Below are 16,848 nucleotides of genomic sequence, written 5' to 3'. Positions count from 1 at the left end.
AATTTAGCCTAAAGAAGAAATTTCAGAAGCATTCACCTTAAACAGCTCCATAATATAGATTCGACAGTCGCTATAATCAATAACAACAAACTAATTTGTACAAGCGACTTTAAAAACCAATACATATAAAGAATTTAAGCAGATGCATACGCAAAACAAACAAAGAGCTGATTCCGTTACTCATTAAATTTTCATTTCTTTTCCTTTGAATCTTTACCATGAATCTCTATTACTGTAAACGCGAGCACTTAATACCAGCATCGCTTCTCAACTGAAAACTAGCAAAGACAGGCAATCAAACAGGAACAGAATTTCAGAAAATTAACAAATTAATGCAAATTCATTCCATCCAATCACATCGACGATGCAACAAAGCAAGATTCAGGCAAGAAACTGCATGATCATACGGTTAAAACAAATCGAGATTAATTAGATAAGGAAACAAAGGAATCGCGATTTACAGGCTGAAACAATAAGTGCAGTATACGACCACGAGATCGCATGCGACGAGTACAGATTGAAAGAATTCTCACCTTAGGTTGAGAGCGCGGAGAACGAACTGCGGTTGAAAGCTGAAACCCTAGGATTCGTGATCACCTGAAATGGAATCGGAAAATCGAAAATAACAGAATCAAATTGGGGAAGAATTTGCGAATTTTGGAATCATAGCGAAAGATCGGAAAAATGGACTGTTTAATTTAATATATATGTATAGAATTGTTAATTTAACTCATCCCTCATTTAGTAGCCTTTAATTTGCAAAAGAGATCATAAATTGGTGGAAATTTGTACTAGTATTACACTATAATAGTCCACAGATATGCTTGAGTTGAATTTGAAGCAGTAAATTGTAAGTTCAATAAAATAAACTTTAAAAGAATATACCACACAATTTTTTTGGTCCCTCCCAATAGCCATATTTTATTATTTTAAATCCTATGTAACATAGTAAGTATAGTACTCCATTTGTTACGATTTGAGACATTTTTGTCTTTATACAGTGCTATTCATTAAGACAAAAAATATCAATTTGTTTTTACTATGAGTACCCCAATAAATAATTTACGAACATGTTGAGAAATAAAAATACACCGATTTTTTTTAAACAGTTGGATTATGTTTAAAACAAGATCTTTTTAGTTTATTTTCAATTGAATTAGAAACGAGATTAGAGAGATTATATTGTCATTTTTTTAATTTTTTTTTTTTTTACCTCAGCATATGAGGAAAATTGATTTGGCTAACAACATTTAAGTAACCTGACTTTTTTGTCTTGGTATTGTACAGGAACCAAACAAACAATACGAACATATTGTTTTAAACTTAAATAAAAAATGGTTATACTATATGAAAGGCCAAAAATGATTGACAAAGAATTTTCTAAAACAAGAAAATAATTGAATTTGACACCTAGAATTCGACATCATCATTTCAATATACATATCAGTATCAACAATACTCAAGAAAATAACATTACCGTATTTATTGCTGCCAAATAAGATTTTCAGAAATTGCTAAGTTTTGTTCATAGCTAAAGGGATTGATTGTGAAACAAGGCCTGAAAAGTAGACATGAATTCCAGAGTTGTAAACATTAACCAATTATAAACCCTGGAAAATCTTTGGTTGCCTCTGATTTTTTTTTTCCAAATAAACCATCTAAATCCTAATTTGGCGCTATGCTTAGGTTTTCAACAAGAAATACAGATGAAAGTTGAATAAACAAATGAAACACAAGAACATCCATCAGATTTCCAAAAGAAGTAGATACATGACATGTACTAGTATGTTACAAACTGGTCTGGGAAAAGGAAGTGTCAAATAAAAACCGAGTTCAATAACCAAAATCATCATCCGGGGTCATGTAAATGTCATATCAAAGTTCATCGATCAAGAAACGAGAGGACTCAGGGAGGAGGAGCTCCAAGTTTATTCGCGGGCAATAAATCGCATCTCCATCTCTATGTAGATTCAATAATCTAGATATATATCTTACCGGATTGGTTGCTGATTGTAATGGTTCTTCTCTTTCTTCTTGGCAGCAGCGAGTCTTTTACTCCTAGCAGCAGCTTCAACAGCAGCAGCTCTTGCAGCAGAGTCCACCTCTTTATTTGATTTCTTTTTCTTGGAAGACGCCAACCTCTTGAGCCTCTCTTTCACGTCAACAGCAGAGGTGTCTTCTTCCACTTGTTCAGTTCCAGCAGTCTCCTCTTGTCCGTTAGGAACATCCGAGCTGTTGGACTGATCCTGAGGATCCTTCGCCTCTTTGGAAGCCTTCTCCTTCTTTTTCTTCTTCTTTGCACTTTTAGACTCAGCAGGGGGGTTATCCTTCTTATCAGCAGTCCCATTTGATTGTCCATCCTTCTGCTCTTTCGCAATATCTGCAGAATAAAAGCCCGATTTTTATCTCCGCCCAAGAAAGTTCCACAAATGCAACAATAGCACAACAGATCAAAGAGCTTTTTCTAGGACTCTCTGGAATTATAACACAGCAAGTATTTATTACGGAAGAACGTTACCAGATGATGCTTCATCTTCAGCTTTCTCTGTGGGGTTCACTCCAAAATCAGCTAAAATTGCCTCAAGCTCAGCAAGCTCCTTTTTCCTTCTCTCCTTCTTGGAAAGCTGTCTTTCTGTCTCTTTAGGTGCTGATGAAGCTTCTGCAGGCTGTGCAGCCACTGTCTCAGGCTGTTCTTCAACCTCTGGTTCCTGATCATGCCCATCTTCCATATCATCATCACCTTCATCAAGAAGTTCATCCTCACTTTCACTTTCCTGCAGTTACGATGAATTACCTATTATGTATGAAAAATGCAATTCACATTTTTCAATGCATGGCATATAATTGTGCTAATTAACTGACAGTAAAGAATCTTCCCATATTAGCATTCTCAGATGTACACTTAAACATGTACTAGCATTTACCATAGAGACCCCCAACTGGTCAGAGGCAGAAAAAGATATTGTGGACGAGGAAGTGAGGGGGAGAAACATGGATGTAGAGTCGCTGAAAGAGGTTCAATCAAATAGTACTTGGTAGAGTAGTAGATGAAAGGAGGATCATAAGAACAGTCTGAAGAAGGGATTAGTAATCAAGAGAAGATTCAAGAGATTGCAATGTAGGTCGAAAATGATAGGCGTAGCTTCAATTAACAAGCACAGTTGCTCATGTTCAATTTCACTCATGTAACAATACATGTAGTTCTGCACTTTCTCTGACAATCATCACAATCCCCGGATCCATGAATAAAAATAAAAACATTACATCGGTTAAGGAATATATACCTATAAATGAACAACATAACTAACTCAAACAGTCAGTGGACGTAACGTTGCAAACCATTCTAGAAGTTTAATAAAGCTCACATGTCAAAAAAATTAAACAATAGGAGCCATGAACTTCTATATTTTAATCAGACACTTTTTTTGGAGAATGAAACCACGATTAGCAAAAAAACAAGTTATTCGTTTTGCAGTAAAGCCATCATGCGGCAGATCAGTCAAGACAAAAATTTCCAGCTGTAACAACATTAAAAGCCTTTACAGAAAAAAGGAATGTCTGTACATAATACATCCATGTTGAAGCTCTATTGATCACAATCATGCAAACAAATAATAACATGGCACATTACCACCCCAACTATGATAGCTCTGAGCTACATTTCAACAATTCTTTCTATGTCCAATTTAATCAAACGATATATGACAAAGGAAGGAATACATCAAAGTATCGCTTGCGGAGAAATCTGTTTCACATAAATAACGGGAAAAGGGAAAACAACTCAATTTAGCTACACTTGCAACAAGGCATACTGACTTCAAGTCAACGAAAAGCTTATATTTATGACGGATTGTATACGATGCAAATCATGACTTAAAAGCGATGTGTTAGAACTTCATTACAAATGGCTAGTATAAATAAAAGCACACGTGAATTAACACTTCCATCCCCAAGGGATCCCCATAAGAAACATTTTGGGAATGATGAAATCACTATCATCATACATGCTCAAAATTAGTCAGACTCAGAAGCCTGTACTAATAGGCAAATTCAAGCAATATAGAACTAGCAAGAAAAAAAAAATAGCACACGAATGTGTAATACACCATCACAATTTATACCTCCACAACATCAGGTTTATGAGTCTCTTCAGGTGCATTCAAAGCCGAACCACCCCACATCGCCTGGGGAGGAGCAGTAGTGGCATAGTAGTCATCATCATCCTCATCATCAACATCCGCCCACGACTTCACTGTCAAAGGCGCTGGCGCCCAGAACACCTGCTTCTCTGCCCCGGCATTTTGTCCCCCCGCAGCTTTCGACGTGCCCCTGCTCCCCTTAGAGGACCCCTTTTCTTTGTCAGACTTCTTCTTCTTCCTCAAAGTATCCAGCGCCGCAAAAACATTGGTGTTGCTCACAGTAAAAGACGACTCATCCCTTCTATTCCCGCCTCCAACCATTTCCAATCCCACGAATTGTCAAAAGCCCTGGTGAAACACAGAATTTTTTCGAAATTGATCCAAATCCGGAGCTTGGACACAGCAATGGCCGATGATTCCAAGGACTCCTAGAGTTTCAGAAGGTACAAAAACACAAGCAAAACACAATCAGAACAGAGTAGATTCACACAAACAAAATAAATCAATTAGACGAACTCCAAATTATTTCGAAACTGAGATGACGTATAATTAGATTTCAGATTTCGAAAGACCTTCTATCGATATTCAACTTCCTTTATTCACAGCTTCCAAAAATGAGATTCCGAAAAGCTAAGGCTCGCAGAGAATTAGGGTTCCAAATTGACAACAACAAAAAAATCAAAATGAGAGAGGTGCACTAGGGTTCCGATGTGTGAGAACGATATCCGTGTCTATATCCTTTCGCTGTGTGTGTATAGGTGTGCATATAAACACAGTGATGCCGGTGGAGAGAGCGAGAGAGGGTTTCGGAATTGGAGACGGAAGTGTGGTGGAGATAACGTGAGAGAGGAAACCACGCGATTTTATACCTGTGCTCTGTGTAGGAAACCGGTCCTTGTAGTTTTGATTATTTCTAAATTTAGCCCACTTAATTTACCTTTACCTCCCCATATATTGTAACAATTGTTCCATTTTACTCCATTTACTAGTAGTAGTATGAGATAGGAGTACTTTATTTTTCATATCTTACAAAATCAAATCACGATATAGTTGCTACTTCAAAAAATAAGTTGTTTCCAAAATAAATTTAGTTTCTTAAAGTAAATTTTTACTTTGCATTTTTTTAGAATTCTAGTTGTTATGATGTTTTTTAAATGCTAGTATTAGCCATTAGGTAAGAGAGGCAAAACGTAATCAATGTTAAAAGAAATAATTATCTTTATCATTATTACAACTATCCCAAATTTCATAAACGCAGTGATACTAATAAATTTGCAGCTTTTATTAGAAATAATAGGCTAATTTATCACTTTTGCTCCTCCGGTATTATGATATTTTTTTTTCTCTCTAAACAGCAAATAATATGCAAATTTCAAAATATCCCAGTGAAAAAAATAGCATTTTGCTCTTCGTCATTCAGTTTGATAGTTAGAACGTTTATCCTATTTCAGTTGACTTCTAGTAATATTTAACTTTAAATCTAATAAATTTATGAATTTGACTAATTTGTAGCTAGTCGTATTAAATTAAATAGCTACGCACTCTATTTTAGATTGTTGGCCGAATTACAAAGAACACATCTCATAGACTTATACAAGAGGTGACAATATGTTTGTTCCTATTTATGGATCAAATCAAAAGAAAATATTTGAGTATCAATCTTAGAGATCTCATACCAAATCCCATCAATTGAATGGCTTTAAAAAATTGAGACATCGAGTCATTTAAGTAAAAGATCCATTCATTGATGAGAAAAAGAAAAATGTGAGTTGGGTTGAATTGATGATAAAAGAGAATTTTGGGCTGTGAACCGAATTGGATGGATCTGTGTAGAAAGAAAGTTATTTACTACTAAAACTTAAATTTATGTAAACAAACAAACAGTCAGGATGGCCGAGTGGTCTAAGGCGCCAGACTCAAGTTCTGGTCCTCTTACGAGGGCGTGGGTTCAAATCCCACTTCTGACATTCGTTTTTTTCTATTTCATATGAAAAATATACATACATTTTTCACATACTACTTAAAGGAAATGAAATGTTAATTAAACTCTTTTGCTTGACAAAATATTCTACCATTCATAAGTAAACAGTAACAAAGTGGAGGCAGCAGCAAAAGCAATTTCTAGAGATAATACATGTTCTATACTGACGTATCAACATAGCAAAGTTGGGCCTAGAAGAAGATCAATATATATGGCTTTGTATTTACATTGTGAAAAACGCGATCAATATCACATGAAATCGTCTTCGATTTCCTGTACGGATTTGCTGGCTGATGCCGTGTCCTTGTTGGATGTCATCTTCTCTGCGACCATCAAATTCTTGTAGCTTCTCAGCTCAGCCTGTCTCTCCTTCTCGAGCTTTTCAAGCTCATCTTGACGTTTCTGCAAAACACCATTCATCCAAAAAGTCAGGAATAGCAGAGGCCGAGAGGTTTATATCACCAAGGTGAAGTGACTCACTTTGTCTCTCAGCTGATGCTTCCTTTCTGCAATTTCAGATGCATTGACAGCCTCTCGTTCAGCTGAACACAACACACGAGTCAGAAGAAACGAGAAGATGTTATCTCGCAAAGTTCAATAGAGGCACACACATACATACATACAAGCACCTTTTAGATCTGGCTTTCTTTCAATCTTTGTTTTGTTTAACCTGTTAACTATCTCATTCATTCGTTTCTCCACTTTCATGGTTCGGACCTGAGCAAGAAAAATGAAACAAATCAAGTTCTAACCCCCATGTCCGCATCAAAGGATTAATGAAATGCGTGTAAAAAAACTCACCATTTTTTGATCGTGGAAACCAACTTGGCCAACTTCCATGGAAGCCGTCTTCTTAAGGTTCTGCCAGGGAGTGTAGACAATGCTAATATTGTTCACTTTGTTTCCTGCTAGGTTAACAAAATCAGAACATATTCCACCAAAACAAAATTTGAATATGTTATTCAACATCGCATTCAATCAACTAACAATCACCAAAAGAGAAAAACGACACTTGCCCTGGATGGAATTTGCTTTAACTAGCTGCGCACAATCTTCCAATACACCCTCGGGTATGTCATCAATGGTCTGGCCTTTTGGTAGTCTGAGATAAACATGGGCCGAAGACATCTTGTCCACATGGAACCTACAGAAAGATACCTATTTCAATAGTGCATTTTTATGAATATATTTTTGTAATGTTACGATTTTGCTTTCGGAAACCAATTGCACGATACTTCTGTTACCCCCGTATGACCTATCAAAACAGAGTATGATCTACAGTCCAGAATTAAAGCTGAAGCTAAATACATACCAAATGTGAAAACACGCATACAAAAAGGTAATCGAAGTAGTACTCCATTTTACAAAATGACCTGTTTTTGTGAGATTTTCAAAAGAGAATGTACAGGAAATGAATGTCATAGTTTTATTCTGCTGAACATTGTAGCACTGAATCTATCTCTGTGTAAAAGAACTTAGTATATTTACACTTTTCTGGAGAGGGACGATCATCATAGTAATGCTCGATTCTAAGACAACTGGTCTGGAAGGAACGGAACCAAGGCTAACCCCTAACCCTAATGCTGTTGATGATATGATAAATTCGATCAGTTATACTACTGCTGTTGATTTGGCTCGAAGCAATTCAATTATGGGGTTAAAAACACTACAGCCACCCAACCTGCAACGAAATAAAAGTTCCATCTGAAATAATAGTAATAATTACTTATAATAATAAAAAAAAGGGAAATTGGTCTCTAAAACCATGAACTTTGTTTAAAATTTGGTATTTCCCATGAACTTTGAAATTGGTATATAATATCACGAACTTTGCATTTTGTTTGGTATTTCCCACGGCATGTTTATTGCTATATTTCACTAACTTACGAGGCTTTTTTTATCATACTTGGCACAATTAAATCAACGTAGTTTTCAACATGACTTTTTATGCTACATGTTATGAACTTAAAAAGTGGTTTCAAATATTATAAAACATATCAAGGTTGTCTATATTAAATAAGATTTTGATGAAAATATCTTATTTGAGTGAGTTTGGGAAATACCAAACAAAATGCAAAGTTCGTGATATTATATACCAATTTTAAAGTTCATGGTAAATACCAAATTTTAGGCAAAGTTCATGATTTTAGAGACCAATTTCCCTAAAAAAAAACATAAGCTTCCATATGAAGCAAGTGTGACTTACGATTTTCAACAAAGAATCAAGCTTATATTCTCTAACTAAAATATCAAAACAAATCCCTAACTCTAGATGGTATAACTAAACATTAAACAAATCCAATCGCTAATTGCACATCAATTTTCAGCTAAACTCCTTCAACTATATTCACCTAGAACTAGAAGTAATCCCCCAAACAAAGTCAATTTCAGAAAATAGCTCAAGAGAGACATGAATCTCAAAATTACTGAAGCAGGTAAAATCAAACTAACTCCTATTATGTAGCATCCTTTTACCCTATAAATTCTTCCATAAACGATTCCAAAGAAAAATTGAAAGAGTGAAATTTAAAGATCGGCCTCCAATTAGAAAATGAAGCAGAAATATGTAGGTACCAAATGTCTTGGGGGAAGCCGAATTTGATAAGGTCCTCGTTCTCATATTTGTCTAATCCCATGAAGATAGTGTATTCTCCTGCCTCCGGTCGCGCCTTGAAGTAGAACACCATTCTCTCTCTCCCCTCTTTCTGAGTTACAGTCACAGATAAAATTGTACTCACGCTGCGAATCTCCATTGACTTCTTTTAACTAGCTAGATTAGCAACCGCGCAAACTATATTTTTCTATGGTGTACATAATGCAACGGCCAATGTGCTTCAAACAAATATTCTCTCCAATTCGGCTGACTATTTTTCTATTTCCGTTTGTCCATACTCCCACTTTTCTATTTCTATCCGTCCGCAAATAAAGAAGCTCAACATTACGGAGAATTGTCCATACTTAATATGTATATATTTTTTTTATCGATAAATGAATAGATCATGTCGTGGCTTGAACCACTGATCTTTGGTTCAGGCATCAATCACTGCATCCCTGTTTGAGCAACACGCACATAATAATAACAATATTTTATAATATTCTTTTCGTCCCATAAAAATATACACTGTTTCTTTTTTAGTCTATTTTAAAAAAATATGCATTTTTTTATTTTAATTTTTTTTTTTATTTCTCTAACAAGACAAGACTCATTCTCTACTAATACAATAATTACTTCTTCTTTCTATTTTTTATTTACTTTACTAAATATGCATTAAAATTTGTGTCCAAAGTATCTTACTAATCTAAAGTGACAGTTTGGTGAAAAGACAATTTTATCCTTTTTGGAGGGAAAATGTGAAGCTATTTTTGTTCACCCTTTTGGTCATTTTGTGAAATGGCAGCCATTGGATAAAAAAAATTGCAGCTCTTATTGGCTTCTCAAATGGTCCAACCAAATGCAAACTTCTTGAAGAAGATTTAAAACACTTTTAAATAGATGGACTAGGATCTGCATTTTGTGGACTGATTTTGTGATTGTTGTGTAGCAGATTTGGTTCGGATTCTCTGCTTGGAATCCGGCGACGGCTCCGGCGACCGTTGGCGGATGAGACGACGAGAGAGATGCCAGAGATGCAGAGGAAGCGGCGACGCTATGGGTTACTGCGGAGGCAGCGATGCAGGAGGGCCGACGGCGGCGGAAGCGGAATAAATAGAATCTTGATGAATAAAGTTGATCTAAACCAAATCTTGAGAAGAAGAAATTCAATCTACAATATAGATAGAACCAAAGCCGACGAGACATAGCGGTGGAACACTGAGGAAGGACGGTGGCTCGGCGTGTGAGGGTGGCTCGGCGTGTGAGGGCGGCTGGGCAGCGGCGAGACGCGACGGGTGACGAGGCAGGGAACGGCGGTCGGGGAGCTATGCAGCGCGGCGGATGTGAAGGAAGCAAGTGGGTGGCGAAGCACGGCGGTGGACCGCGAGGCAAGGCGTGCCGATTGAAGTGTGTCGTCTAGGCAAGCGGAAGGAGGCAGGCGGTGGGGGCGGCGGCGCATGGCATAAAATTGTTTGCCAATTTAGAGATGCTTCACAAGCTAAACCATATTACTAAGTTTTTAGATTAAATTACAGAAAAAATTAAATTATACAGAATAAATTTAAAATTAAACTTAACTTATAAACTTTGTATAACTTCTTAATATAAAAAAGTGTAAATTGTTACATTATTCAAAACAACAAAGATGCATAAAATATTATCTATATTTTAAGTGATATTTACTTTTTATACGTATATGTGGCAGGGAGTAAGAAATTTATTCTTTCTAATATCAAAAACTCATTTAGTCTTTGACTGTATATCAAGTTATGCTATAGTTTGAAATTAAATAGAAGAAATAAATAATCAACTGATTAGATAATACAAATTTTCTAACCTGACTTCTCAAAGAAGTTTAAATTTTTATTATTTAAATTATTCATATATTTAATGTGGATGTGTTTAATAATTTTTTTAATTAACCTATTAAATTTATATATTGATTTACCTTTTATTTGGATTAATGACTACCATAGCTGTCAATAAACATTTTTACTCACACATATTTTCTTTATTTATACTGTATGTCTTATTCTAATTAACTCATATTCTTTTATCATAGTTGCATATCTTCTTTTTGTCATTAATTTTTATTGTTTTTACTCCCTTAGATTATAAATTAAAATTATATAGATATTTCATTCATTTGGGAGTAGTAAATTCTCCAATTAGAGTAAGACAAGATAAGTATATTTATATTTTTAAAAATTTTCACATTGCTTTGAATTTATAATTTCTTCATATTTATTATGTTTTGTATCTATTATTTGAAATTTTTATGTCCTGTGCATAGCACCGGTGTTAATACTAGTATTTTTTAAGAGGAGGATGGAGGCAGTGGTTAAAGATATTTAAAATGCATAATAAATTGATTTTATAAAAATGAGTTCATATTTTAGAATCCATAGGAACATGGCCCAAAATAGAAGTAAGCCCATTAGCTGTCGTTGGTTAGGGCAAAACTGACCCCCCCAAAAAACTCTTTCCATCACACAGTCACGCACCGGAGAAGCATATTTGAGCTCCGAGCCACCATGACGGGAGCGGCGCCGTACGACTCCGATCAACCACACGGCGACTCCGCCTCCGGCTATGACCCGAACTACGTGCCGGACTCCGTGAAGTCATTTGTGGTGCACATGTACCGCCAAATACGGGAGAAGAACGTCTACGAGATCCACCAAATGTACGAGACATCGTTTCAGAGCATTAGCGATAGGTTCTTCAAGGACGCCCCATGGCCTTCCGTCGACGCCGTCGCCACCTACGTCGACAACGACCACGTCTTCTGCCTGCTCTATCGCGAGATGTGGTTCCGCCACCTCTACGCGCGCCTCTCGCCCACGCTTAAGCAGCGGATTGATTCGTGGGATAATTACTGCAATCTCTTCCAGGTTTGGGCTAATTATGTTTGTGTGTGGAATTCTCGACAGTGGTTAAGCTGAAACATCAGTGTACCCAAAGTATATGTGCTTAGTTTCGTAATTTACATTACCTATTCCTCTAATGGTAGAAGAAAAATGATCCAGGCATCGAGCACTGATAAATCTTGATACTTAGGTTCGTTTTTAAATTAGCTATTACTACAACTAATGTGGAATGTGAATGGTAGAAGAAAATTCATCCAAAATGTTTGCAATGAGAGTGATTCGGTGTTTCTATTGAGTAATTGACAACATATAATCTGAAGCAATGATCGGTTTTTGGGCGGTCATGGACTTTTATTTTGTGCTTGAAGGTGGCTCAGTATACTCCAATATTGGCAGTTTTAGAATATACTCCCTCCGTCCCGGATAATTCGGGTCACTTTGACCGGACACGAGTTTTAAGAATTGTAATGAAAAGTGGGTTGAAAAAGTTAGTGTAATGTGGGTCCTACCTTTATATATTAGTTTTATAATAAAATGTGAGTAGGAATGAGTTAGTGGAATATGTGGTCCACTACCAAAAATGGTAAAAGTGAAGTGGGACAAATTATGTCGGACAGACCAAAATGGAAAACTGAGACGAATTATCTGGGACGGAGGAAGTAACAGCTACGTATCAAATTGCATTCCATTAGCAAACCTTGAACGGTTGTTGGCGATAGTGATTCTGTTTGTGATAAATGAAATGAAGGAACTTGGGTGGTTCCTGTTATTCACTTTTATCAGATGTAGTGATATCAATTACAACGGACCTCAAGATGGTACTAGGAGTACCTAGTATTTTTTATATTTCGTATGATTTTTTTTGGTTGGAATCTATGCTGATTGTATAATTATAATTAACTTTGCTTGTTCTGATGAATGATTCTGCATGCTGAATCTGAAACTTTGATAGGTTGTATTGCATGGAGTGGTGAATATGCAACTGCCGAATCAGTGGTTATGGGACATGGTTGATGAATTTGTGTACCAGTTCCAGTCATTCTGTCAGTATCGTGCTAAGATGAAGAACAAAACTGAGCAGGAGATTGCACTTTTGCGCCAGTATGATCAGGTTTGTCAGTGAGAAATTGATGAGTTATTTTACATAGATAGTTGTGTGTCTCTATGCCTTTTTCGTTAAGTTGTTGAATTTCCTTCATGCACATTGTTTGTCAGGGATAATGAGAAGGCAATATGAAATTTTGCATGATTAAGAGGTTTACATAATGCTGAATGCTGTCGTTCTTGCCATCTTGTTATTTCAAGAAAGGACTATTTCTGATTATTATATTTGTTTCTCAGGCATGGAATGTGTATGGTGTCCTCAATTATTTACAAGCACTTGTGGAGAAGTCTTCGATCATTCAGATTCTGGAACAGGAGAAGGAAGGTCTTGAGCAGTTTACTGCTACAGATGGATATGATTATAGTGGTGGAAGTAATGTGTTGAAGGTCTTGGGGTACTTCAGCATGGTAGGCCTGCTTAGAGTTCACTGTTTATTGGGTGATTATCACACTGGCCTGAAGTGCATACTACCTATTGACATAAGTCAACAAGGCGTCTATACCAGTGTCATTGGGAGCCACATAACCACAATATATCACTATGGATTTGCAAATCTCATGCTTCGGAGGTGGGTGTTAACTTTTTTTAGCGTGAAGCTCTATGAACCTTTTATTGCCATGTTTCATAATCTCCGTGTTTCAATACCCTCATTAGTAGGCTTATGTATTGAATTGAATACAGTGTTGTGCTTTCATAATAAGATTGTTGCTGTGGGCCAAAAAGGAAGTATTTTCATGAATTAATCTTTTAAAAAATGTAGGCAATGGTATTGTTTGTCAACTTTATTCCATCATATCATGCTGTGATAACTGAACATTATTGTAGCATGGTATGATATGTTTCTATGTGCATATAAATAAGCCATGCTTAGAGTAACATAATGAGACAAACTGTTTTTCTTGTTAGAGAGATGTTTATGAAGGATGTGTTCTAATACATTCTGATAAAAATACGTACAGGTATACGGAGGCAATTCGAGAATTCAATAAAATACTTCTTTACATATTCAAGACTAAGCAGTATCACCAGAAGTCCCCTCAATATGAACAGATACTGAAAAAGAATGAGCAAATGTATGCTTTGCTTGCAGTCACTCTTTCCCTGTGTCCTCAATTGAAGCTTGTTGAGGAGACTGTCAACTCTCAGCTACGGGAGAAGTATGGTGAAAAAATGTTGAGAATGCAGAGATATGATGATGAGGCGTTTGCTCTATATGACGAGCTCTTCTCTTATGCGTGCCCAAAGTTCATCACTCCATCTGCCTCAAGTTATGAGGAGCCACTTGTAAATTACAACCAGGTGTGTATATCATCTGAGCGAACTCTAATTAAGTGATTTCAGTTTCTTAATTCTCATGTGCATTAGGCATAGATACCACATGTCTCTGGTTTTGTTTTTCCGGGCTATAGCTGGCATGCTTATTCTAATTTGTTTTCATAATCTCATGGGCTTTTCAAATATGATATTTCAGGATGCCTATAGACTACAGTTGAAGTTGTTTCTCTATGAAGTAAAGCAGCAGCAACTATTATCAGGCATTCGGACCTTTTTAAATGTATACTCTACAATCTCCATTGCAAAGCTGGCCTCGTATATGGAAGTTGATGAGGATACTTTGAGGTGACGTGTTACATTTAAATCCCAACTTGACATCCTACTTTCCTTAATATATCAAAGTGATGGTTCCCATAAACAGTATTTCATCATCTATTCACAGGACAATTTTGATGACATACAAACACAAGATGCATTCGGTTGATTCAGATGGAAAAATAATCTCCAATATGGATACCAATTTCTACATTGATGATGTGAGTTTTTTTGTATGTTTTTGTCTTTTCTTCCCACTGACTCATTTGTAACACGAATGAGGATTCATTTGATCTTCTTTTCAATCTCAGGACATGGTCCATGTTGTTGAATCCAAAGCACCAAAGAAATACGGTGATTACTTTATGCGCCAAATTGTCAAGGTACGTACAGAAAAGCTAAAAATTCGTTTGGGATACTTTCTTTACACGGCATGCTTACCAAGTATATAAACGTTGATTTGTTCCCTTCAACACTCATCTTGCAGCTTGAAGGGATAATGTCTGATATCGACAGAGTAAAGCTGGAGTAAGAATTAAAGTCTTGCTCTATGATTTTGCCCTTTTCTCGGTTTCTGGAAGGTTCCCTGGGCAAAACCTCAAAATATTCAGAGTAAGAGAGGAACAAGGCTGTTTTGTTGCATCATTTTTTATCTTCCAGATTGTGTTGCGTGTTAAATATGATTCAATACTCGTGTTGATTGTCGAATATTAGATCTCTAATTTATCGCTTTAGGATTCTTAAGAAGAGTGTTTATTCTGACATTTTCTTTCGTTTTAGGAAGAGTTTTCATGTTTAGTTCAGATCTTTTTTATTTTAATAAATTTAACTTGAATCTTAATTATTGTTAGCTGAGAATTATTTCTTTGATGGGGAATATTGATAGATTTCAAACGGTACGAAAATATTGTCGAAATAGATAATAGTGCTATAAGTTCTAAATTTGCGCTCCAATTGCAATATCTATATAGTAGGAATAGTATAATAGAGAATCAAATCCTAATATAAAGTTAGGGCATAGTCCATAAGACAAATTCTATAAAAAATTAAAGTAAATTTCAGTCCTTGGAGGGGGGATGCCGGGGGGGATGCTGCACGGCATGTATCCCGGGATGCCGGGGGGGGGGGGGTGCAGGGGTCACCGGGAGGGGACGCGGTATATCGGCCCTCGCTTGATTTTGTGCTTCGTCTCACACGTTGACCCCAGTGGAGACGCAGTTCTCCGGCGATGACCTTCTGTCATTGCACGATATTGGGATCGATCTCGGGGAAGATGATACCCCCGTTCCAGCGACGCGGGCCGCCGCCGAAGAAGAAGACGAGGGGAAGGGAAGGGCAAGGCGGCCGGCGAGGGTCATCGCAGCTCCGCTGCTCCCCGGCCGGAGGAAGTGACGGAGGATGAGTACGGCGGGCCAAGGGGTGGTTGGAGGTGTGCGACGATCCACCGGTTGCGAACAACCGGGTCGTCAACATGTGGGCGAAGATCGGCTGCCTATAAGAGGGACCGCCGCACGGGAAGGACTTCGCAACGAGGAGGTCCGGAAGGGTGGGAACGCACGCAGGGCCGCAGGGGCCGTTTTGCGAATTGCGCCAACGCCCCCCGTCGGCTCAAAAGTGGGCGGACCGAGGACGACGCCGAGGATAGTCAGAGTCGTTCCCTTGGGGGGAAGTATAAGGAGTTCACCTTCCGGGAGTGCTTCTTGTTGCGAAGGACTCGGAGAAGTTCCGGGTGGGTGCGAGCGGGTGGCCGAAGAAGCGCGACTTAACTATAGCGGCGATTACAGGCGCAAGCCGGCGGATCCCACGACCTCCCCCGGATGCGAGGGGGTTTCCATCCTCCTTCATTTACGGTCGCCCCGCCCGGTTGGACAGAAGCGGGGCGCCGGGGTGCGAGGGGGGATCCCCCTATCGCCCCGCGAGGTCCGGTCCTTCGGGTGTTGAAGCCTTTTTTTTTTAAAAAAAATCATGTACTTTTTTTTTAAAATCTTTGTACTTTATTTTTAATGGAATGGATTATTTTTCCCGTATATGTGTCGTAAATTTAATTCCGTATATCGCAATTTTAATTCCAGGAGAGAATGGTCGGCTATGGCTAGCCTATTAACCATTGCGGATCTCTTAGATTGGATGGTTGTGATCATAATATTTGAGCTATATTATTACACTAAAACGTTACATTATTAATCTACATTATTAAACCGCACAATCTACATTATTGGGCGAGCTACATTATTAGACTACACAATCTACATTATTAGATGATACGTATCATTAATCTAACAGTTATATCACAGGATCCAATGGCCAATAGCTGAGATTTGCTTTGATTTTTGACATAATTTCACTTATGGACCTGATCACATCCCTATTAAGTTAATATTATCTGAATCACGTATTTCTATGAAACATAACTTATTTTGTATTCATAAATTCATAATCTATAAAGAAGCAATTTTTTACATGGTTAAATAAAAGCAGATTTTGATTGTTGAGATTTTTTTATCAAAAGCCAATATCAAATATGATCAAAAAAAAATTCTCAGGAAACATTTCATTTCGTTTAAATTTAA

At 37.2% G+C, this 16,848-nt stretch overlaps 4 protein-coding genes and 1 non-coding gene across 5 annotated transcripts in view; 3 read left to right on the top strand and 2 right to left on the bottom strand.

Moving 5' to 3' along the window:
- The window catches only part of LOC125192366 (CAP-Gly domain-containing linker protein 1-like), a 24,504-nt gene extending 16,370 nt beyond the window's left edge, over window positions 1-8,134 (top strand). Inside the window, exons 20-21 of the mRNA XM_048089903.1 lie at window positions 1,583-1,586; window positions 8,123-8,134. Of these exons, the coding sequence (XP_047945860.1) occupies window positions 1,583-1,584 (2 nt within the window). The 3' untranslated portion in view covers window positions 1,585-1,586; window positions 8,123-8,134. The remainder of the gene's footprint in view (window positions 1-1,582; window positions 1,587-8,122) is intronic.
- LOC125192368 (neurofilament heavy polypeptide-like) lies at window positions 1,727-4,979 on the bottom strand. Its single transcript, XM_048089905.1, has 4 exons — window positions 4,712-4,979; window positions 4,122-4,567; window positions 2,519-2,774; window positions 1,727-2,380 (listed from the first exon to the last, which is right to left on the bottom strand). Exons 2-4 carry the CDS (start codon window positions 4,458-4,460, stop codon window positions 1,992-1,994), a joined length of 984 nt encoding a protein of 327 aa, XP_047945862.1. The 5' UTR covers window positions 4,461-4,567; window positions 4,712-4,979; the 3' UTR covers window positions 1,727-1,991.
- Window positions 6,023-6,106, top strand: TRNAL-CAA. Its single transcript has one exon. It is a non-coding gene; the product is annotated as a tRNA-Leu (tRNA).
- Window positions 6,195-8,916, bottom strand: LOC125192369 (coiled-coil domain-containing protein 25-like). Its single transcript, XM_048089907.1, has 6 exons — window positions 8,695-8,916; window positions 7,137-7,264; window positions 6,922-7,025; window positions 6,750-6,837; window positions 6,601-6,662; window positions 6,195-6,522 (listed from the first exon to the last, which is right to left on the bottom strand). The coding sequence occupies exons 1-6, from the start codon at window positions 8,871-8,873 to the stop codon at window positions 6,370-6,372; spliced, it is 714 nt and encodes a 237-aa protein (XP_047945864.1). The 5' UTR covers window positions 8,874-8,916; the 3' UTR covers window positions 6,195-6,369.
- Window positions 8,917-11,171: 2,255 nt separating this feature from the next.
- On the top strand, window positions 11,172-15,119 carry LOC125192367 (eukaryotic translation initiation factor 3 subunit L-like). The gene is made up of 8 exons (XM_048089904.1): window positions 11,172-11,607; window positions 12,536-12,694; window positions 12,925-13,256; window positions 13,648-13,987; window positions 14,160-14,308; window positions 14,406-14,499; window positions 14,590-14,661; window positions 14,766-15,119. Exons 1-8 carry the CDS (start codon window positions 11,248-11,250, stop codon window positions 14,808-14,810), a joined length of 1,551 nt encoding a protein of 516 aa, XP_047945861.1. The 5' UTR covers window positions 11,172-11,247; the 3' UTR covers window positions 14,811-15,119.
- The last annotated feature ends 1,729 nt before the right edge of the window (window positions 15,120-16,848 follow it).

The sequence above is a fragment of the Salvia hispanica genome, chromosome 6, assembly GCF_023119035.1.
Source record: "Salvia hispanica cultivar TCC Black 2014 chromosome 6, UniMelb_Shisp_WGS_1.0, whole genome shotgun sequence".
NCBI classification, from domain to species: Eukaryota; Viridiplantae; Streptophyta; class Magnoliopsida; order Lamiales; family Lamiaceae; genus Salvia; species Salvia hispanica.
This window is presented reverse-complemented; position numbering and strand designations above follow the sequence as displayed.

Bases quoted from the DNA above. Each gene is read 5' to 3' on its own strand.
- LOC125192367 (XM_048089904.1), top strand. From the start codon at position 11,248: ATGACGGGAGCGGCGCCGTACGACTCCGATCAACCACACGGCGACTCC. The intron at 12,695-12,924 runs GTTTGTCAGTGA...TTTGTTTCTCAG, and splicing joins TTTTGCGCCAGTATGATCAG to GCATGGAATGTGTATGGTGT. The intron at 14,662-14,765 runs GTACGTACAGAA...CTCATCTTGCAG, and splicing joins TTATGCGCCAAATTGTCAAG to CTTGAAGGGATAATGTCTGA.
- LOC125192368 (XM_048089905.1), bottom strand. From the start codon at position 4,460: ATGGTTGGAGGCGGGAATAGAAGGGATGAGTCGTCTTTTACTGTGAGC. The intron at 2,775-4,121 runs GTATAAATTGTG...TCGTAACTGCAG, and splicing joins ATAAACCTGATGTTGTGGAG to GAAAGTGAAAGTGAGGATGA. The intron at 2,381-2,518 runs GTAACGTTCTTC...TTTATTCTGCAG, and splicing joins TGAAGATGAAGCATCATCTG to ATATTGCGAAAGAGCAGAAG.
- LOC125192369 (XM_048089907.1), bottom strand. From the start codon at position 8,873: ATGGAGATTCGCAGCGTGAGTACAATTTTATCTGTGACTGTAACTCAG. The intron at 7,026-7,136 runs GCAAGTGTCGTT...TTAACCTAGCAG, and splicing joins TAAAGCAAATTCCATCCAGG to GAAACAAAGTGAACAATATT. The intron at 6,663-6,749 runs GTGCTTGTATGT...TGTTGTGTTCAG, and splicing joins AAGAAAGCCAGATCTAAAAG to CTGAACGAGAGGCTGTCAAT.